General features: G+C 42.4%; 1 protein-coding gene across 1 annotated transcript; it reads right to left on the bottom strand.

The window, feature by feature from the left end:
• Positions 1 to 5,522: 5,522 nt before the first annotated feature.
• Positions 5,523 to 19,353, bottom strand: LOC115194647 (prefoldin subunit 3). The gene is made up of 6 exons (XM_029754507.1): positions 19,231 to 19,353; positions 18,722 to 18,846; positions 10,584 to 10,650; positions 10,250 to 10,348; positions 9,809 to 9,947; positions 5,523 to 6,662 (listed from the first exon to the last, which is right to left on the bottom strand). Exons 1-6 carry the CDS (start codon positions 19,309 to 19,311, stop codon positions 6,586 to 6,588), a joined length of 588 nt encoding a protein of 195 aa, XP_029610367.1. The 5' UTR covers positions 19,312 to 19,353; the 3' UTR covers positions 5,523 to 6,585.
• Positions 19,354 to 23,275: the final 3,922 nt, after the last annotated feature.

Here is a 23,275-nt window from a genome sequence, read left to right as displayed (position 1 = left end):
CAGTACAGGTGGACAAAGTGACTCCAGGGACGTATTCACTTGATATCAAACGGAGGAAAATGGACAAAACAGGAAGAGACAACCTGAACCAATAAGAAACTTGTTTTTTTTAATGGTGTGCACTAATGAATATGACCCAGTAAAAGGTGGACTATAATGGGATATTAGGCATCCCTGAGTACCGGTACATTACCTGTCCCCTTTGCAAGAATCCAAATCCCTGAGGAGGGTCAAACTGACAACAGAGGAGGTCTATTTATTTTAGTACGTTTGAACAACGACTCATAATGACTCTGGAACTTGTCCTCCTAGTGATTCTGGAATCTAGCTGAGGAACCCATGGTAACAGTGGAGAGACAGCTAGGAGAACATACTCTAAAAACACCACATTATCTATAATTCCATACCTGCGGACATCTAAATTACAGTTAACTCTATAGATACAACAAGTATGGCAACAGACATGTGCATTTAATATCTCAAATCAGTATAGAAATAAGGACATTCATTCCAAAAATAAAATCACATTTTGTTAATGACTAAGACGATGTAACAATAACCTTTCTGGTTTGGTAACTGAAACATGAAATGGTTTGGGCACAATAGGTGGAGGGACAGAACTTGCTGCATTGTAACAAATGGTGTCCTACATTTTATTTTCAGTTGAAGATGTTTTGTAGCCACTGTGTTCAAGGTCAATTTCTTTCTCATCAGAAAAAAAGGTATTCCTTCGTCTCTAGTGATGAGATTGAAATAAGATTTGATCCATAATCTGATAAGGTTATTTGGTTTGGATAGGGGAAGCACCATTGCTTTCCTCTGAATGGGTGAGTGTATACTACTGATTCTCTAGGGCACCTTTTCATCTACTTGATTTGTGTAATAACTGCAAGGATGAACTGCTATCATCCACCTTTTCCAAAGAGTGATGCATTATCGTATGTCAATCTAAGATTTAAGGGCCAGGGGAGCTGGGGTGACTGTGTACATCTATCATGTAGGATTACCCTTGACAAGGAAGAGTGGATGGGAAACGTTCTCAATCATTAAATCTGGGACCATTTTGCAGAGTCTTGACGAGGGACTTTTCACTCCTTTACGACTTGGAACAAGAATGGACTTCTTTGGGTTACCATGTGCTTTTCCCAGTTTCATGGACATTCTGGTTCTAGAATAGAATCTTGGACATGATGATGTTCCACCCATCGAATTAGAACAGTAGAATTCTATTCAGTGCTCTTAACTGAACAACGGTGGCTTCACCAAATCTCCACACACTTATAATCTCCTCCAATGCTTATATCGTATCAGAGTAGTCTGTCTCGACAGATGGGTCGAGACTAGTATCAGAGTAGTCTGTCTAGACAGATGGGTCGAGGCTAGTATCAGAGTAGTCTGTCTAGACAGATGGGTCGAGACTAGTATCAGAGTAGTCTGTCTAGACAGATGGGTCGAGGCTAGTATCAGAGTAGTCTGTCTAGACAGATGGGTCGAGACTAGTATCAGAGTAGTCTGTCTAGACAGATGGGTCGAGACTAGTATCAGAGTAGTCTGTCTAGACAGATGGGTCGAGACTAGTATCAGAGTAGTCTGTCTCGACAGATGGGTTGAGACTAGTATCAGAGGGTTGAAGGAGTTTGGATCAGTTGCTCCTCATCATCTAATAAGACACTATGTAGGAGTAATGTCTCTAACCACAGATCTATGATCAGATTACCAGAACCCCCAGCACTAACCTTTACCAGTAGACTAAAGAAAGACATCGGATCCTGTATCAGTTCTTAGAAGTTGCCTCTATCTACTATGTCACACACAAGCAAACGTGGGGCACGTTCAGCAACGTTTTGGAAAGTTCAGATAGAAAATATGCTCTGTGGCATATAGAACAATTTTTAAATCGTCAGCTCTATTCATGGAAATTCTAACTGCAGCATTCGACAACGTCGGCTACTGAAAGTGGACAAGCAGTTTCTTAGCCTGATGAAACCAGACATAATAAAGGGAAACAAAAGAGAAGTGTTGGGAAATCAGTTGGATACCAGACTAGCTGTTGCTCATAAACAATATAACATGCAAGTAGACCATCAATGTACAGCATTACTAGGGTCGTATTCATTGGGCACCAAACGGAAGACAACAGACTGAAACAGAGAGGGAACTACCCCTCTCTGTTTTGCAACGTTGTGCCCTAATGAATACGACCCAGGATGAATCTTTTCATTTTACTCAATGATATCTTTGACTCATCTTCTTCTCTTTATCTCCAAGCTGTACAATACCATGTAACTAGTGTTCATTCAATTCAACATCTACGGAACTTTCTGGGCCACTACTATTCTATCAAAACAACTTGAAATGTACTAAAAAAATAAAAAAATGTGACCGGTAAAACAGCAGTTTTGCTCTGTGTCTTACAATGTAGCACCCCTGTGTGTGGCTAAAATAATGTACTGACCTCATAATGGGTTACTCATTGCAGTGCCAGAAACCAACCACTAGATGGCAATACAAGGCAAATAGGCGTCATTGTCAACCAGCTTGTATCCGTCTGGGGGGGGGGGGGGGGCGTCTAGTTATACCCAGACCAGAGGTGTTTTCTCTCCTCCACTGATTAGTAAGGAACTCCCCCCTCACCTGGTTGTCTAGGTCTTAATTAAAAAGGGGGGGGGAAATATGCATGGAATGAGTTTGACACCCCAGCATTTAGAAAGGGAAATACATAGTTGTCCAACTAAATGCATTCAACTGAAATGTGACTTCTGCATTTAACCGAACCACTCTGAATCAGAGAGGTGCGGAGGGCTGCCTTAATCGACATCCACGTCTTCGGCGCCCGGGGAATAGTGGGTTAACTGCCTTGCTCTGGGGCAGAATGACAGATTTTTACCTTGTCAGCTCGGGGATTCGATCCAGCAACCTTTCAGTTACTGGCCCAACGCTCTAACCACAAGGCTAACTACCGACAATGGATAAATTAATAATTGCCGGGAGAAAAAAAATAGGACATTGAAGGAATTATCCAAATGGCTAGATCAGGTCAAACTCTCCAAAGCTCCCTATTTCACTCATAGCGGTGAGTCCGGTGATACTTTCCTAATCCTATTCAGCCCTTTAGGCACATAGGCTTCAGTTCAGATCACATGGGTTAACCCCTCATAGGGAATAATTCAACCTAAATACCAACATTTGTCAGACATAAAATCTCAAAAGCCTGGTTCCTCTCTAGGTTTCTTCCTAGGTTCTGGCTTTTCTAGGGAGTTTTTCCTAGCCACCGTGCTTCTACACCTGCATTGCTTGCTGTTTGGGGTTTTAGGCTGGGTTTCTGTACAGCACTTTGTGACATCAGCTGATGTAAGAAGGGCTTTATAAATACATTTGATTGAAAAGTGATGCCAAGCATCCCGAACCTTTGGGATTGAGGCCTGTAGATTTCTCCTCTTCCATAAATCACAACAAATGGTGTGGAATTGTCATTGTAAATAAGAATTTGTTCTTAACTGACCTGCCTAGTTAAATAAAAAATGAGATGTTACTATCAGATAGTTTGACATGTGGTTGGAGGGGGGGGGGGGGTTGCTATCCTTTTATTACGTTGATAGAGATCAGCCCCACAGTCTCAGAGTAACCACTTGATCACAGTCACCTCACGCCACTGGTAGGCGTGCTCTAGATGTCACGGTAGAATTAACTTGACAAATGGACACTGGAGTACTATTACTTTATATCTGAAGCATGGTAAGAATTAACACGGCACACAGGCACACTTCAAACCGCAAGACTGCTCATTTACATATCCCCTTGACCGTCAACCTCAGGAGTGATACTGATTGGTTGTTAAACACAAGGGTGTTTCATTAAAAGGTGTACAGTTCCGTATATTACACAACTCTGTTCCTGGAGTGATGCAGATACTGCAGGATTTTGTCCCAACTAGGCACCACACCGAGGTACTTAGCTAATTGATCAGTTCAGTGTTTAAAATCAACATGTGGTCTTCCAGGTCAGTTAAATATAAAACATGCCGTGTCTACTGATGAAACTCTGGGTTTGCACCAGTGGAGGACCATCCTCAGTGAATTTCATTAAAAAAAAAAAAAAAAATGGTAAAACATTTTTTTAAAGTTATCCTTTTTAGATAAAACTATACTAAATATAAATCACGTCACCAAATAATTGATTATAACACACTATTTTGCAAATAAGGTCTACAGTAGCCTCAACAGCACTCTGTAGGGTAGCACCATGATGTACCCAGAGGACGGAGGCTGACTTCAATACAAAACCTAGGAGGCCCATGTTTCTCACCTCCTTCCATTGACTTACACAGTAATTATGACAATTTGTGGACGTCTTCCAGCCTATCAGAGCTCTTGCAGCGTGTACTGACATGTTGTCCACCCAATCAAAGGATCAGATAATTCATCTAGTACTGACAGCATAAACTACAGCTAGCTAGCACTGCGGTGCATAACATATGTTGAGTAGTTGACTCAGAGAGAAAGACAATAGTTGAACAAATTAATTTCTTTCAAAATTAAGCAAGAGAGAAATATTTCCCCCCCCTCACTTAGCTAGCAAATACAGCTAGCTAGTTTAGCCTACTGAATCACCCTGCTCAGAGGGATGCTATGTTAGCTAGCTGACTCTTCCAAATCAAGGTAAGTTTATGGTATTACTAATTTATTGCCACCGGGGCCCGCGGTGTAACTGCTTACTGACTGTACGGTTACTGCATGAAGCGGGTTTACTAACGCGCTAGTAGTCCTGTTAGCTATGCTGACTGACGTTACTTTAGCTAATACGGTGACGACGACCTAGGCTGTGTAGCGGTTTGGCTTGGAAAGGGTTTTTCGCCTGGTCACATACAGCTAATGTGTTGTGTCTTTAACGGAATTGCATTTAATTTGTTCCCATTGTCGTGCCATTCATCTGCTGCTATCACCTCATGTTTCAGCATGATAATATATGGCCCCCAATGAGGATCCTAATGAACTACACTACCTGCGAGCTGTTGGCTGGAAGCGCAGGTGCCAAAACCAGAATAGGAACATTTGCAGATTAGTCACAAAACTATCGGTCGAGTTGAAAACGTTTAGATTTTTTTCTTCTTTTTTCGGTGCATGAAAACTTAACCAAAAATGTATTTTGTGTGCACCATTATCACACATTGTTTTTTTTTATACGCAACAGGTCCATTTGGTGGAAACATAGCCTACCACTAGGAAAAATTAAGCATATTCTCTCTATGCGGATTATAGAATATTCGCATAAAAATCTGTTCGAAACCTAGTTACTATTTTCCTCCAGCAGTTCCTCAACAATCTAGTTCAGTGGAAATGCACAGTAGCAGGCTATTTTTCTTTGCCAACTTTTTAAATAATAATACAACAATAAAATAAAAAGTGGACAAGTTGATGGAAAACATAGCTATTGTTGCATGACTATTGTGTAAGGAATTAACAAGAGCAGATACTGCCTGGCACCAAACACAGATCACAAATAGAACACAAGACCAGCAGGTACATTTCGCTTTCCCAAAATGTTCTTTTGTTGTTTGTCATTTCTTTTTTTCCACTCAAGTATTCTAATGAATACAACGTGACATATACATTGACAGAGAGGAGGAAGGAAGACAAGAGGAAAATAAAACAACACAGACAGGCAGCAGAAGAGACTACATTCAAAATGGGACCCTATTCACTACGTAGTGCACTACTTCTGGGAATAAGGTGCCATTTCGGAGGCAGTCGGGGGACTAGGAGTGAGGGACAGAACCTACAAGAGAGTGGGCTCGACATTTAAACATTCTCATAATCACAGGAAGGTGTCAGCTTGAACTGGTGAGATGCTCCTCCTCCTCCTCTCCCATTTCCTGCCCAGCAAGGATTATGGGTAATGTAATAGCCGGGGGTGTTCTGAAAGCAAACCAAGGCACCAAACGAGTATATAGCAAAGATCAACGTCAATAAGAGTTTGGAAGAAGAAGCCGTACTCAACAACTTAATGGAAGAAAACACAACAAAAGGAGGAAGAAATGTAGGACAGTGACAACCTAAAGACTAAGCAGGGGGATAAAAAAATATTAGTGCTTAATAAAAAGAATACAAAAAACTGCCATAGTAACTTTTGTTTTGTCTTTTTTTACTTGAAAAAATATTTTAAAAAGTAACAAATCAATAGAATAACGCTTGGTCCACATCCCAAATGGTATCCTACTCCCTATACAGTGCACTGCAGTGGAGGCTGCTGAGGGGAGGACGGCTCATAATAATGTCTGGAACGGAGTATTCCGCTCCAGCCATGACCACGAGCACGCCCTCCCCAATTAAGGTGCCAACAACCTCCTGTGGTGCACTGCTTTGGACCAGAGCCCTATAAGCCCTGGTTAAATGTAGTGCACTACCCTATGGGCCCTGGTTAAATGTAGTGCACTACCCTATGGGCCCTGGTTAACAGTAGTGCACTAAATATGGAATAGGGTGCCATTTAGGTCGCAAACATGTTGTAGAGACTAGAGATGTGAACATGGAGTTGGGGCGGGTTACTGGGGGGGGGGATTTATTGTGGGGGGGGGGTCCCCCTCTCTCAAGACTTCTTGACTGATTTAAGGAGGTTGTCCTTGCTCCTCCTCTTAACGTCAAAGTTGTAGACTCGTGCCATGTCTGAGGGAGGCGATGGGTTAAGGATTACACACTTCTCATTTTTGTCTAGTATTTTCAGAAGCACTGTAAACACTGTCATTACCAGTCTATCAAAACAGTACTTACCAACGGTTGAAACAAGATCCAATTGTCAACACGAAGTATGCAACTCGGTTTCAAAATGTTATTTTCTCCTGGTTCGTGTCTACTGAACACAACCCTACTTTGACACACCTGTCTGCCACACCTGCACCAGTAACTCTGCCCTGCCAGACCATAAACTGCCTCAAGTCGTAAAACCACAAGACAAGGCAGCACCCAAAGACAAGTTTAACCATCCCTGACACACAGAGAACATTGTATCACAGCTTTCTTCACTCAGGGTATCTGTAGGTTCCATCAGGTTGAATTTAAGACTGAAGACCTTTTTTAATGCCACTTGAAATGCAATTTAATACCAATGGGAGGTCTGCGTGCGCCACAAACCTGCTAATATTCGCATATTGTTTTCACACCATCACCAATAGAAATAAAGAGTAGGCTAATCATCTTCGCATGCCGTTCACAGTGCTTTAATAAAGAAGTGCAATTGACTACTGAGATGGTATTCAAATAACTTGGTTCATCTAGGCAGGAATGCATGATTGAAGATATTTTGATGATGTGCACTGCAACCTAATCCAGTGATCGTCATAAATTTTGGGTAGACAATTAGACTATTGTTGTTATAATTTAGTGTTAAAAATAGGTCAATATTTTTTGTTAAAAATAGATTAATTTGCCGAAAACTTTATGTGCACTAATATATTTGGTGCTAATTCACCAGCTGGGTAAGTGGAAACTCAAAACACATGAGCTAGATCACTTCCTCTAAATCTAATTTTCACTGGAAGTAGCCAGGTTTTAATCTAACAGTAAAGTAATTATTAATGTCCTAAATAAAGATGTTGTCATAGCCTAATACCCAATGAGGCCGAGGCTCATATCAATAACTCTGTTGTAAAATAGACAGCTGAGAATATATATATATATTTTTTTTAAATACATACCTGCATAAAGCTGATAACATCTTCTCTTCAACTGTGACAAGTATTGCCAGAGCCTAAAACGAACTGTTTTGCATACCAGCCACTGTGGCAAGTAGATAAATAAAAAAAATCTACCCACCACTCATTTTTTTTACCAGCCAATTTTGTTGTTGCCACAATTACACAAAGAAACACAATAAAACAGATGAGCATGCTTAGTAATGTTGGGGCAGTTAGAGCGTTGGGCCACTAAAATGCATTACTAGTAAGATTTTATTTAATTATCCGTGACCTGAGTATTTTAACAAAAAATGTTAAGTTGCCCCTTTAAGGTTACCTTGGTAACAGGGCCACTGAGTAATCACAGTGCCAGTGAGAATGTCACTACTAGAGGCCAGATGTCTCTTTTTGCTAGCAGTAGGAGCAAACTGAAACACTGAAAAACAACCTAACTTGTGAACTAAACAATGTAAATAGCCAAGAAGCACGAGGACAGTCTCACTTTTGTAGACTTTAGAGTAAATTAGAACAACTTGTATGTCTGTGTCCATTGGTTCTTAAAGAAAAACTAAATCTTTCAGCACTCACAGCTCCCCAGACAGGCAGTGTTTCTGCATAAGGTGGGATAGCTTGCACTTGTCCCCATACGTGATTATTTTTATTAAAATGCTCACACTGTAGGGCCCGGCGTGTTACCACCTGCCAACCTGGCTGATGAATTAGACATTCTTACATGCCAATGGCAAAATCTACCTGCGTTTGGCAGGCGGCAGGTGTTAATTTTAGGCCCTGAGTATTACACAGGATAGATGTGTTTTTTTCTTATTAGATATACATCTGATTTCTACAGGAGCAGTGTGAAAGGCAGAAAAAAAGTGTCTTGCTCATTATCACCGCAGCAGGGCCCAGAGACACAGGCACACTTTGATTAGAGGAATTATGAAGAGACTGCACTTTACGGTTTGACAAAATCACTTAATAGCTAAACAGTTAGCTTTTTAGTTAACGAGTGAGCTAACTAACCAAGCTAAAAGCAATGTTTCGAATTGGCCATCTTACTCGCTGTGCCCTCTCGGCTGGCCATAGCCAGCAGACTTGCAGTGGCACACAGAGAGAGACACAGTCGTAGGCTACATGTGGAACTCTCTAGCATCTTGAAAATGCGCCTCGGTAGGAATAGGCTATAATTTTATGTTTTTATTTTATTTTAACCCATGCTGCCCATTAACCCACGCTGCCCATGGGCCTATTGACCCACGCTGCCCATGGGCCTATTGACCCACGCTGCCCATGGGCCTATTGACCCACGCTGCCCATGGGCCTATTGACCCACGCTGCCCATGGGCCTATTGACCCACGCTGCCCATGGGCCTATTGACCCACGCTGCCCATGGGCCTATTGACCCACGCTGCCCATGGGCCTATTGACCCACGCTGCCCATGGGCCTATTGACCCACGCGGCCTATGGGCCTATTAACCCACGCTGCCTATGGGCCTATTAACCCACGCTGCCTATGGGCCTATTAACCCACGCTGCCTATGGGCCTATTAACCCACGCTGCCTATGGGCCTATTAACCCACGCTGCCTATGGGCCTATTAACCCACGCTGCCTATGGGCCTATTAACCCACGCTGCCTATGGGCCTATTAACCCACGCTGCCTATGGGCCTATTAACCCACGCTGCCTATGAGCCTATTAACCCACGCTGCCTATGGGCCTATTAACCCACGCTGCCTATGGGCCTATTAACCCACGCTGCCTATGGGCCTATTAACCCACGCTGCCTATGGGCCTATTAACCCACGCTGCCTATGAGCCTATTAACCCACGCTGCCTATGGGCCTATTAACCCACGCTGCCTATGAGCCTATTAACCCACGCTGCCTATGAGCCTATTAACCCACGCTGCCTAGGCCTGTATGCTGGCTTCAGGATACTGTTTACATCTCAACTAAAAATCAGTGTTTACCAACTCTCTTGGCGGACCACCAGACACATTTTTGTTCTACCCCTGCACTGCTGGAACTTTTGGAACTTCAGAACACTTTTGGCAGCATCACATACTTCTCCAGCCTCCGAGCCTGTTCACCCATAGTCCCTGGGCTGAGTGGGCCTATATTTAGGCGTAAGGATACTGACTTCGGTGGTGGTGAACTGGTCTCTGAGGAAGTCCAGGTCTTCCTCCAGGGAGTCTAGGTTGCGTGATGCGGTCGCTAGGTTCTTCTCCAGAAGAGACTGGGCCTCGTCGATGTCATACTCCAACATCACATTGGCCTGGGTGAGGGGATAGAGGGAAGAAAGGGAGGTTAGAGTATGGAATGGTAGTATATTGTAGTTTTTACTATTGCTTGCTTAATGGTTCCTTCCTAGGAGAAACTGGGAATTGTCCCTAACAAGGCTCCTTCTAGTCTTCATTTAAGAGGGGTGGGAGATGGGTCAGTCCAAAGAACATCACTTTGGATATACATGCACAGGCTGAGGAGGATCAATCCCAAAGTACTCACCCCTAGCCACTTGAGGACCTATCCCAAAGTACTCACCCCTAGCCACTGGAGGACCTATCCCAAAGTACTCACCCCTAGCCACAGGCACACTTTGTCGGTGGGCGGGACTGACGCCTTGCAGTAAACGTTGTCAGCCAATAGGAAGTGTGTCTCCATCGGGTCTGTGGTTTCCTATTGGACGAGAGGAGCGGGACACAGGGTGAAACACAATACTCTACAGTGGTTTCCTGTCCTCAGTCCCTCCCCTCTGAAGGCTCTGGATAAGCAGCATAGTTTCCACCATATTACTTAAGGGTCTGCAAACATTGAACAGTTAGGGCAAAGGAGGAGTAGGGAGAAAACGGGGATGGGCTGGCAAGGTCTGAGGAGAAGACAAAGTAAGTAAACACCACATTTGTTTGTTTACCTTCTTCTTCTGCATGTGTCGTAGGATTTCTAGAGTCTGCTTGATCTGTGGGATCTGGCTTTTCAACCTGAGGATCGCAGCGAGAAACACCATAGAAGAAGAATTAGAATCATTGTATTACATCTCAGGGTTTCCTTTAGCCGCTAATTGCTGGATATTGGCTGATAAAATAAATTAAATAAAAAACAGATAAATAAAACTGTAGCTTGGCCGGGGCTGCATATCATAGGCTACATCCCGTGTTCATGGTTCGGCACCATTCCTTCACTCCTTGCATGTTGCTGCGAGAGAGTGCACGCACGAGAGAGAAGCCTTGGGCTACTGTTGACTGAAGGAGGCTGCATTTTTTATTTTCGTAAAATGAAAGTTAGCGAGTATGCCTATAGTCGGCGATTCAGATGTAGGAATTTATGCCTAATTTATGACATTTTCAGCTTCCAGGAATTGTGTACAGATCCATGCGACATGGGGGCCGTGCATTATCACGCTGAAACATGATGGCGGAGGATGAATGGCACGACAACGGGCCTCAGGATCTCGTCACAATATCGCTGTGTATTCAAATTGCCATCAATAAAATGCAATTGTGTTCGTTGTCCGTAGCTTATGCCTGCCCATACCATAAACCCACCATGGTGCACTCTGTTCACATCGGCAAACTGCTCGTCCACATGACACCATACACATGGTCTGTGATTGTGAGACCTGTTGGACGTATTGCCAAATTCCCTAAAACGATGTTATAGGCGGCTTATGGTAGAGAAATGAACATTCAATTCTCTGGCAATAGCTCTGGTTGACATTCCTGCAGTCAGCATGCCACTCAAAACTTGACACATCTGTGGCATTGTGTGAGAAAACTGCACATTTTAGTGGCCTTATATTGTCCACCAGCACAAGGTGGAATGTGGATTGATCATGCTGTTTAATCAGCTTCTTGATAAATGAAGCAAATAAAGTTAAACAATGTAATTAAATAATGTAGACTATACCAACTGAAGGGAACTAACAGTAAATTGGCAGTTGAATGTGTTGTTAGGCCTACTGACGGTCTATCCTGATAGTAACTAATATCTAACATGTTAAAAATAGGAAACAGAAAGTCGGGTAGTCTAAAATTAAGAAAGTTAAAACGCCGTAAAATTTCAATTCTGCATAATGGAACAGGATTTCAAAAACTTTACTTTGTGAAAGTTGATATGCTTCAGTTTTGCTGCCGTATGACTGGTTTCACATGTCTTCAGCGATTAGAAGGTCAAATATATTTTTTTAATATGTATTATTTATCTAGGCAAGTCAATTCTTATTTACAACGACGGCCTAGGAACAGTGGGTTAACTGCCTTGTTCAGGGGTAGAACGACATTTTTACCTTGTCAGCTCAGGGATTCGATCTAGCAACCTTTCAGTTACTGGCCCAACGCTCTAACCACCTGCCGCCCCTGTTATTTCTATCGGAAAAATAAAGTACATACCTAATTAATTCAATCTCCACCCCAAACGAATCGTGGGTGAAAAGCGTGCTATTCTCATGCTGAAGTTCAAAGTTTGAATATACATAGAGGGAAAAAAAGTGAATTACGTTCCATTTACGAGGCGCTTAACTCAGGTCGGAATTCCCCCAGATGGGAAGCCTACAGGGGGAATGTCCTCTGTATGGACAAGTGTTAATATTGTAGTGGACAAAGATGAGAAGAGCGTTGGCACGGCTACTGTGCAACTTCCTTTTAGGTAGGATGCCATTTTGTAACTTTATTTTTTCCTTATCTGTTTTATCATCATTATTGTATATCGTTGTTGTAGGCGTATTTATTAATCTAAACATGTTTTGTTTCATTCTGTTGAGATATTTGTTGGCTAAATTAAGTTTGATCTGTTTTTAAATTGTGTGCTCCATATTTAGTTTAACATAGGCCTGTCGTAAAAAATAAATATCATTAGCTTATTGCTGTCATTTGTTGGGTATGGTAGGCACTAGTCTTTCTTGGTTAATACTGCAATATAGCCTGTTCAAAACTTTTGTGAAGGTTTAAACCAGTTCGCAAGTGTTTGGTTTTGTTCTGTTGAGTCATTTTCTTTGGCCAAATACAGTTCCAACTGTAATGTGTTTGCCGCAATATATATCCTGCTCGTATTTTCCCTATAAACAACGTCTCGATTTACTTTTGATATTACCTTAATAAAGTTTAGAAACTTTTGTTAAGGTTTGGTGTGGTTATTAGCTTATTATACTGCCTATAATATGAAGGCAGTGCACACCGGTGCTCCAGAGTTACTCCTATAATCTAACAATATAATGCTTCTTTATTTAAAAAATTAAGATAGAAAATTAATAAATTAACCTCGTCCTGTAGACCTACATCTGTATATCTGACAAGGATAAAGAGATAATGTTGGTATCGTAGCACGCCACTCTGGGGCTAGGCCTAAGCTTATCTTTTATATTTATTTAATATATCATACAGTGGAGACCAAAGCCTAAAGGCCTAAGCATGCAATACCCTGATGCATTTAGTGCTCAAATCTCCGACAGCTGAACCGTGTGGAGGACGATTGTTGTTTTAGGAAACAATAGGCTATAAAGTTGTCTATATGATACACATGGAAACACAAGGAAGTGTTTTTGTAATTTGTTATACTGTTAAGGTCCCGTAAATGTGGCCAATTTGGCCAATATCCCGCTTTTATTGATGCCGCTGGCTGGCTGGAAGCCCTAATGGGTTACGCACCCAATGCATATGGGTGACCGGTAAAGTTCTCAAATGTCCGATAAATGTAAACCTTTTTACCATTAAATTCCCATGTACCGAATGAAAAATACAAGTTAAATGGGTTTCCATTACATTTTCAACTCCACTGATGGGTTTGTCACAAAACAAATGTTGCGTTATATAGCAAATGTGCCCAATCTGATCTTGTACTGATAGATAGGCCTAGTGCACGGTTCTGACTGGTGGCCGACCTGACTATACGGTTCCCCTTCCCTGAGTGACTCTCACTCACTTTTTTAAATTTGAGAATACACAGAGCTGGTGAAAGTATTTCCGGATAATTTATTCTGCTAAATTAGATTTAAATCATAAAATTCCATGAAAACTATAGAATGACAAACTAAATACACATGTAGGCTATATCAGCCTATTAGGTGGGTAAATTGTGGTTTCTTCCCTGTCTTCTCTCTCTGGTGGTGGTGGTGCGAATGATGAATAACTGTAGGTGTGTGTGCAGAGGCCCGTCGGTCGGAGGCTTGACCACTTCGAGCGGGCCAAATCCGACGCATCAAGAAGAGCCAGAGACAGAAAACTCTACCAGGGGTTGCTAAAACAGCTATCGTCCATGCACAATGCACTTTCAACTCACCCTCCTGTCCAAGCTGAGCTTATAGAAACGTACCACCTCTATGGCATATGCAGACAAACTGATCCACCGCATGAACGTTAATCACACCAACGAGATCTAGGATCCAAATTCACAGCGTGTCTGCCTTGATGTTCATAGAACTCCGCGGACTCTTGCACAGTGGAACCCAGAATGATATGGGAAAGGGGGATACCTAGTCAGTTGTACAACTGAATACATTCAACTGAAATGGGTCTTCCGCATTTAACCAAACCCCTCTGAATCAGATGGGTGTGGGTGGCATGTGTGACCAGCACCATGATTTCAACGGCGCTCAAATCGATTAAAATAGTAATGAAGATATGTTACCTACGCCTAATAGTCCTACTAATCACTTACTATTGGTTAATCAATATGAATTAATGTCTCGCAATATCACATAACGATTTATTAGTATTTTACAGAACCAAATATAATAGCATATAGGTCAACTGTAGCATAGTATGATTATAATATGTTACACCAAAAACACCTCAGTCATTTCTTATATGAAGCTGAATAGTACATTTTTTTAGTACATCAATAGTACATCATGTGGCCAAAACCCAACAGTGTGTGCCACTAGGCAGGATAGATGCTTTGATTGAAACAAAATACAAGAAAATCTACTGGTTTGTTAACACCGTGTGCTCTAATTCACTGACGAAACAGTACTTCAAGAAGACCTGAACTCATATTCCCATGAAATTGATTGAGATCAAATGATTGGCATGCAGTTTAATGATTTCACCGGTAAAAATGTGATGGCCATACCAAATTTCAAAATAGGCTAACTTGTTGTTTGAGGGTATTTTAAAAAAAAATGACATTTTCTTGAGACAATGTGTGTCTCAGACGTTGCAATAGGAGGATGCATTTTATGCATAGGCCTACTCTACAATGACATTGAATAGGCTACATCTGTCGGTAAAAACTTTGAGAAATGATGTCAATCATTTCTTTGCATTCCCTCACCTAAAAAAAAAATAGCACTAGACCACTGCCTGTATGGCAATACTTTGAGAAGTTAAATAAGAAGGAATTGCAAACTTTGTGTGGTGGAATTGAGGTACACTATTGGTAGCACAGGTGCAAAGCTTAACCAACTGAAAGGGACATACGTGAAACCTAAACCTTTGCTGGAAGTAAAGCAGCTGCATTGTGAATTCATGTGGAATGTCATGAATTTTTCTTATCGCTTTAATGTTAAAACAATTTTTTTTTAATGGCAGTTTAAACGTTAAGAGAATGTTTCCATTTGTCACATTCCTAATACAGGCACACTTTACTAGGTAACGGCCCAGCTACACTATAGCCATAGAGGAATTGCTTCCTTTGAAAATCAATGAAAGTTGCTACACTGCCCGTGTTGTGCTCATGTTGCATCACGTCCAATGGCAGCGTCCAAGCTCAAGAATCACAGAGGTTCAATTCTCTATGGCTGACGCGGGCCTTCATTCTATCTTGCGAATTTAACTTGTTATGGATAGGGGGCAGTATTTTCAAGGCCGGATAAAAAACGTACCCGATTTAATCTGATTATTACTCCTGCCCAGAAACTAGAATATGCATATAATTATTAGCTTTGGATAGAAAACACTCCAAAGTTTCTAAAACTGTTTGAATGGTGTCTGTGAGTATAACAGAACTCATTTGGCAGGCCAAAACCTGAGAAGATTCCAAACAGGAAGCGCCCTCTCTGACCATTTCTTGGCCTTCTTGACTTGATCATCTCTATCCAAAACAGGGGATCTCTGCTGTAACGTGACATTTTCTAACGCTCCCATACGCTCTCAGAAGGCGCCAGAACGTTGAATGATGACTTTGCAGGCCATGGCTGAAAAACAGTAGCGCATTTGGTAAGTGGTCGATCTGAGAACAATGAGACTGGTGCGCGCGTGCACGAGACGACTCCATGTTTTCATTTTCAGTCTTTGAACGAAAACAACGACTCCCGGTCGGAATATTATCGTTTTTTTACGAGAAAAATCACATAAGAATGGATTTTAAACAGCGTTTGACATGCTTCGAAGTACGGTAATGGAATATTTTGAATTTTTTTGTCACGAAACGCGCGTCACCCTTCGGATAGTGTCTTGAACGCACAACAAAACGCCGCTATTTGGATATAACTATGGATTATTTGGAACCAAACCAACATTTGTTATTGAAGTAGAAGAAGTCCTGGGAGTGCATTCTGACGAAGAACAGCAAAGGTAATCCAATTTTTCTTATAGTAAATCTGAGTTTGGTGAGTACCAAACTTGGTGGGTGTCAAAATAGCTAGCCATGATGGCAGGGCTATCTACTCAGAATATTGCAAAATGTGCTTTCACCGTAAAGCTATTTTAAAATCGGACATATCGAGTGCATAAAGGAGTTCTGTATCTATAATTCTTAAAATAATTGTTATGTTTTTTGTGAACGTTTATCGTGAGTAATTTAGTAAATTCACCGGAAGTGTTCGGTGGGAATGCTAGATCTGAACCCTCACATGCTAATGTAAAAAGCTGTTTTTTGATACAAATATGAACTTGATTGAACAAAACATGCATGTATTGTATAACATGTCCTAGGAGTGTCATCTGATGAAGATCATCAAAGGTTAGTGCTGTATTTAGCTGTGGTTTTGTTTTTTGTGACATTATATGCTAGCTTGAAAAATGGGTGTCTGATTATTTCTGGCTGGGTACTCTGCTGACATAATCTAATGTTTTGCTTTCGCTGTAAAGCCTTTTTGAAATCGGACAGTGTGGTTAGATAAAGAGGAGTCTTGTCTTTAAAATGGTGTAAAATAGTCATATGTTTGAAAAATTGAAGTTTTCGGATTTTCGAGGAGTTTGTATTTCGCGCCACGCCTATCATTGGATATTGGAGCAGGTGTTCCGCTAGCGGAACGTCTAGATGTAAGAGGTTTTAAAGAATGAGAAGTTAAGTCGATTTTGGTTGCAAATGGTCTCGACTATACACCACTGGTTATTTTACTAAGATTTATGTAGTCAAGAAGCTACTCCAAGCTAGCAGATACTCTAGCTAGCTACATTGACTCAGGGGTCACGTTACACGGAACCCAAACCGGCTGCGCTCGTGCGCCATCGTGCATAAATGTATTTTGTTCCCCCCCACACCAAACGCGATCAGGTTAAAATATCAAAACAATCTCTGAACCAATTACATTAATTTGGGGACAGGTCGAAAAGCATTAAACATTTATGGCAATTTAGCTAGTTAGCTTGCACTTGCTAGCTAATTTGTCCTATTTAGCTAGCTTGCTGTTGCTAGCTAATTTGTCCTGGGATATAAACATTGAGTTGTTATTTTACCTGAACTGAACAAGGTCCTCTACTCCGACAATTAATCCACACATAAAACGGTCAACCGAATCGTTTCTAGTCATCTCTCCTCCTTCCAGGCTTTTTCATCGTTGAACTTATATGGTGATTGGCATCTACACTTTCATAGCATTACCACAACAACCGGCAAAACAGTTCATCTTTCAATCACCCACGTGGGTATAACCAATGAGGAGATGGCACGTGGCTACCTGCTTCTATAAACCAATGAGGAGATGGGAGAGGCAGGACTTGCAGCGCGATCTGCGTCAGAAATAGGAATGGCTTCTATTTTAGCCCTTGGCAACGCAGACGCTCTTTGGAGCGCTCGAGCAGTGTGGGTGCAATAATTGAATAGCGTATATTCTTACATTTATTTTGCAACGCTCGCGCCCGCGACACGAGCGGTGTAGTCAGAGTATTAGAGTTCAGAAAATCTGCCTTTTCATAATGCTGACCATCACAAAATCACGTTTCAAACCATTTCACCTGCATTTTATATTGAAAGTCAGTGTTGTTTTGCGTCAATAGAGTGATCATGGATGTGGAACTGTAGTTTTCCTTCACATAAAATACATTAGTGCAACACATTCAGCAGAAAACAGCTTCATTTTCATCAGAAGACAACATAAGTGCAACGTTATTTTGGCTGGCAGGCACAAGTAAATGAGTTTACACTGAAAAAGCAAGGTAATTTTGCAAAACCAATGCATGGCCATCATATTTCTAATGTTTCTCATGGAAAGAATGTAGCCAGCTACATTTCTTCATGTTTTGCTTGAGGCTAATCTTGCATTTTACCAGAGAAAAGTAGGCTACTCTGAGAAAAGTACCAGAGGAAGGTAGCTACACATCTGTCAGAGAGCTGTCTGCTGATGCCCATTTGTAAATTCTCATCTAAGTGGAGAAGTGCAACTGAAGCACAAAGTTAGTCTGATGCCGAGGAGAACTTACAATAAGAGGCATTGTAGATAGGCATTTACAAAACGCAGAAAGATATTTCTTATGCATTCCATTTTTTGGTTTATTCTGCGTGTACACAGAATTCTGCATTAACGCGACCGCTGTGACTGTTCACAATGTAAACAAAAGTAACCTATGAGGATAATTTAGTACAACCACTAGTAACAATTTATGAGTACTCGTTGGCAGTCATTGTAAATAAGAATTTGTTTTTAACTGACTTGCCTAGTTAAATAAAGGTTAAAATATTGTAACGACCCTGGGTTTATAAGCGCGGAAATCGACTCTGCCGCTCGAGCATGCTTTTGCGGCACAGTCGATAGTGCGCCGGACTTCGGGCTTGAAGGTCGAGGGTTCGAGACCTGCTCCCTGCCTGTTTCATTACAATATATATAATCCAGAGCGATTTACAGTAATGAGTGCATACATTCTCATCGTTTTTGTACTGGTCCACCGTGGGGCCTACCTTTGTTTCTTCTGCGCCAAGTTTAGCTCCATATATTTGTATTTCTGGTACTGTTCATCCAGTTTCCTCAGTACGGCGTCTGCGGTGTCGTTGCCTGGCTGCTTCATAAACGACTCGACATCCTCCTGCAACCGTTGACAAAATAACGTTAGCCATCTTAGCTAATATTAACGTTATATCAGACGAGTCATTCTCACACTAAACCTATGGTGACATACAAGGTATTTAACGTTAGATAACTGTTTAATTGCATTTGGACGACAAGAGAAATTGGATAGGTAGCCAGGCCGGCTAATGGGCTTCGTCGGCGTTATTTCCCTAAAAGGATGTAAATGAGCATAGCACCACTTTGCTTGATAACGTTAGCTACCTAGCATTAGCTTAGTTAGCATTTGTGACAGGCTAGCATAGAGGCTAGACAACGGCGAATTATTTTTTTTGGGAGAGCCTCATTTCACAAAGTAACGTTATAAATGACACACTGTCTATAAACTTCATATTTTACCCACCACAAATATTGCTTCGGGGATTCCGAGATGCTTTTTGCTTGTCGCCTGTACGGCATTGCTGCTGTCTATGGTCGTTGCCATCTTGGAAAAGACTTTCTACTCTCGTTACGTAGAAGTTGGGCGTGCGGTTCCTACTGAAGAGCAAGCGAGACACCCCACTTGCTGTTTCTTTTTTCTGGTTCAATGAAAGTTAATGATTTAAGTAGACCAGACCCAGCAGCTATTGCCACCTCGGGCGTTAAGTAGACCGGAACTGACATTTTTTTGTATATATAGTTAAACAGCGAAAGTGAGTCATCTTTATTTATCCACCATCTTTGGTGCCCGTCTTGAAAGCTTGATTTTGCGCTTGTGAAGTGACTTACTTATTTTCCTTGTGTCCTCGATCACTAGGCTGACATGGTTAAATAAATATATTGGAAGACCATATACATTTACTATGTAGTAGGCAAGTGTAACAGTAAAATCTACTTTGCAAGGCTTGGGAACTGTCTAACAATCTGTTTGATTTGAATACCAGGGAAAACACAAAAATACTTCAAAGATGATTGGTTTAGAATTTGTTATACATGATTTATACAGTTTCCATTTCACATGAAATTATGGATACCTCATTGTTATTCTTCAACATAACCTTTGTGGGCTATACTCGGCCTTGTCTTAGGACGGTAAGTTGGTGGTTGGAGATATCCCTCTAGTGGTGTGGGGGCTGTGCTTTGGCAATGTGGGTGGGGTTATATCCTGCCTGTTTGGCCCTGTCCGGGGGTATCATCGGATGGGGCCACAGTGTCTTCTGATCCCTCCTGTCTCAGCCTCCAGTATTTATGCTGCAGTAGTTTATGTGTCAGGGGGGCTAGGGTCAGTCTGTTACATCTGGAGTATTTCTCTTGTCTTATCCGGTGTCCTGTGTGAATTTAAATATGCTGTCTCTAATTCTCTCTTTCTCTCTTTCTTTCTTTCTCTCGGGGGACCTGAGCCCTAGGACCATGCCTCAGGACTACCTGGCATGATGACTCCTTGCTGTTCCCAGTCCACCTGGCCGTGCTGCTGCTCCAGTTTCAACTGTTCTGCCTGCAGCTATGGAACCCTGACCTGTTCACCGGACGTGCTTGTTGCACCCTCGACAACTACTATGATTATTATTATTTGGCCATGCTGGTCATTTATGAACATTTTAACATCTTGACCATGTTCTGTTATAATATCCACCCGGCACAGCCAGAAGAGGACTGGCCACCCCTCATAGCCTGGTAGCCTAGTGGTTAGAGTGTAGGGGTGACAGGTAGCCTAGTGGTTAGAGTGTAGGGGTGACAGGTAGCCTAGTGGTTAGAGTGTAGGGGTGACAGGTAGACTAGTGGTTAGAGTGTAGGGACGACAGGTAGACTAGTGGTTAGAGTGTAAGGGTGACAGGTAGCCTAGTGGTTAGAGTGTAGGGGCGACAGGTAGACTAGTGGTTAGAGTGTAGGGGTGACAGGTAGACTAGTGGTTAGAGTGTAGGGGTGACAGGTAGCCTAGTGGTTAGAGTGTAGGGGCGACAGGTAGACTAGTGGTTAGAGTGTAGGGGCGACAGGTAGACTGGTGGTTAGAGTGTAGGGGCGACAGGTAGACTGGTGGTTAGAGTGTAGGGGTGACAGGTAGACTAGTGGTTAGAGTGTAGGGGTGACAGGTAGACTGGTGGTTAGAGTGTAGGGGCGACAGGTAGACTGGTGGTTAGAGTGTAGGGGCGGCAGGTAGCCTAGTGGTTAGAGTGTAGGGGTGACAGGTAGACTAGTGGTTAGAGTGTAGGGGCGACAGGTAGACTAGTGGTTAGAGTGTAGGGGTGACAGGTAGACTAGTGGTTAGAAGGTAGGGGCGACAGGTAGACTGGTGGTTAGAGTGTAGGGGCGGCAGGTAGACTAGTGGTTAGAGTGTAGGGGTGACAGGTAGCCTAGTGGTTAGAGTGTAGGGGTGACAGGTAGACTAGTGGTTAGAGTGTTGGGGTGACAGGTAGCCTAGTGGTTAGAGTGTAGGGGTGACAGGTAGACTAGTGGTTAGAGTGTAGGGGTGACAGGTAGCCTAGTGGTTAGAGTGTAGGGGCGGCAGGTAGACTAGTGCTTAGAGTGTAGGGGTGACAGGTAGCCTAGTGGTTAGAGTGTAGGGGCGACAGGTAGCCTAGTGGTTAGAGTGTAGGGGCGACAGGTAGCCTGGTGGTTAGAGTGTAGGGGTGACAGGTAGCCTAGTGGTTAGAGTGTAGGGGCGACAGGTAGCCTAGTGGTTAGAGTGTAGGGGTGACAGGTTTGTAGTGGTTAGAGTTTTTTTAATTTTTTAAATTTTTTTTATTTCACCTTTATTTAACCAGGTAGGCTAGTTGAGAACAAGTTCTCATTTGCAACTGCGACCTGTCCAAGATAAAGCGTAGCAATTTGACACATACAACAACAGAGTTACACATGGAATGAACAAAACATACAGTCAAAAATACAGTAGAACAAAAGAAAACAAAAAGTCTATATACAGTGAGTGCAAATGAGGTAAGTTAAGGCAATAAATAGGCCATGGTGGCGAAGTAATTACAATATAGCATTTAAACACTGGAATGGTAGATGTGCAGAAGATGAATGTGCAAGTAGAGATACTGGGGTGCAAAGGAGCAAGATAAATAAATAAATACAGTTTGGGGATGAGGTAGGTAGATAGATGGGCTGTTTACAGATGGGCTATGTACAGGTGCCGTGATCTGTGAGCTGCTCTGACAGCTGGTGCTTAAAGCTATTGAGGGAGATATGAGTCTCCAGCTTCAGAGATTTTTTGCAGTTCGTTCCAGTCATTGGCAGCAGAGAACTGGAAGGAAAGACGACCAAAGGAGGAATTGGCTTTGGGGGTGACCAGTGAGATATACCTGCTGGAGCGTGTGCTATGAGTGGATGCTGCTATGGTGACCAGTGAGCTGAGATAAGGCGGGGCTTTACCTAGCAGAGACTTGTAGATAACCTGTAGCCAGTGGGTTTGGCGACGGGTATGAAGCGAGGGCCAACCAACGAGAGAGCGTGACAAAACAGATGGCACTGTGATAGACTGCATCCAGTTTGTTGAGTAGAGTGTTGGAGGCTATTTTATAGATGACATCACCGAAGTCGAGGATCGGTAGGATGGTCAGTTTTACGAGGGTGTGTTTGGCAGCATGAGTGAAGGATGCTTTGTTGCGATATAGGAAGCCGATTCTAGATTTAATTTTGGATTGGAGATGCTTAATGTGAGTCTGGGAGGAGAGTTTACAGTCTAACCAGACACCCAGGTATTTGTAGTTGTCCATGTATTCTAAGTCAGAGCCGTCCAGAGTAGTGATGCTGGACGGGCGAGCAGGTGCGGGCAGTGATCGATTGAATAGCATGCATTTCGTTTTACCTGCGTTTAAGAGCAGTTGGAGGCCACGGAAGGAGAGTTGTATGGCATTGAAGCTCGTCTGGAGGTTAGTTAACACAGTGTCCAAAGAAGGGCCAGAAGTATACAGAATGGTGTCGTCTGTGTATAGGTGGATCAGAGAATCACCAGCAGCAAGAGCAACATCATTGATGTATACAGAGAAGAGAGTCTGCCCGAGAATTGAACACTGTGGCCCCCCCATAGAGACTGTCAGAGGTCCGGACAACAGGCCCTCCGATTTGACACACTGAACTCTATCAGAGAAGTACTTGGTGAACCAGGCGAGGCAATCATTTGAGAAACCAAGGCTGTCGAGTGTGTGTGTGTGTGTGTCTGTGTGTGTGTGTGTGTGTGTGTGTACTCAGGTGTGTCTCTGTTTAGGTTTGTTTTGGTATAAGGTCGTGTGTGTGTGTGTGTGTGTGTGTGTGTGTGTGTGTGTGTGTGTGTGTGTGTGTGTGTGTGTGTGTGTGTGTGTAAAAAAGCTGTCGTCTGTCCCTGAACAAGGCAGTAACCCACTGTTCCTAGGCCGTCATTGTAAATAAGAACTTGTTCGTAACTGACTTGCCTAGTTAAATAAAGGTAAAAAAAGAGACAATTGTCACTGTATTGATCAATTTGTTCACAGGAACAGAAGCTAATAACA

This window comes from Salmo trutta, chromosome 5, assembly GCF_901001165.1.
Source record: "Salmo trutta chromosome 5, fSalTru1.1, whole genome shotgun sequence".
NCBI lineage: Eukaryota > Metazoa > Chordata > Actinopteri > Salmoniformes > Salmonidae > Salmo > Salmo trutta.
This window is presented reverse-complemented; position numbering and strand designations above follow the sequence as displayed.

Bases quoted from the DNA above. Each gene is read 5' to 3' on its own strand.
- LOC115194647 (XM_029754507.1), bottom strand. From the start codon at position 19,311: ATGGCAACGACCATAGACAGCAGCAATGCCGTACAGGCGACAAGCAAA. The intron at 10,651-18,721 runs GTAGGCCCCACG...TGCGATCCTCAG, and splicing joins TTGGCGCAGAAGAAACAAAG to GTTGAAAAGCCAGATCCCAC. The intron at 6,663-9,808 runs GTATCCTTACGC...CGCCTCCCTCAG, and splicing joins GTTCACCACCACCGAAGTCA to ACATGGCACGAGTCTACAAC.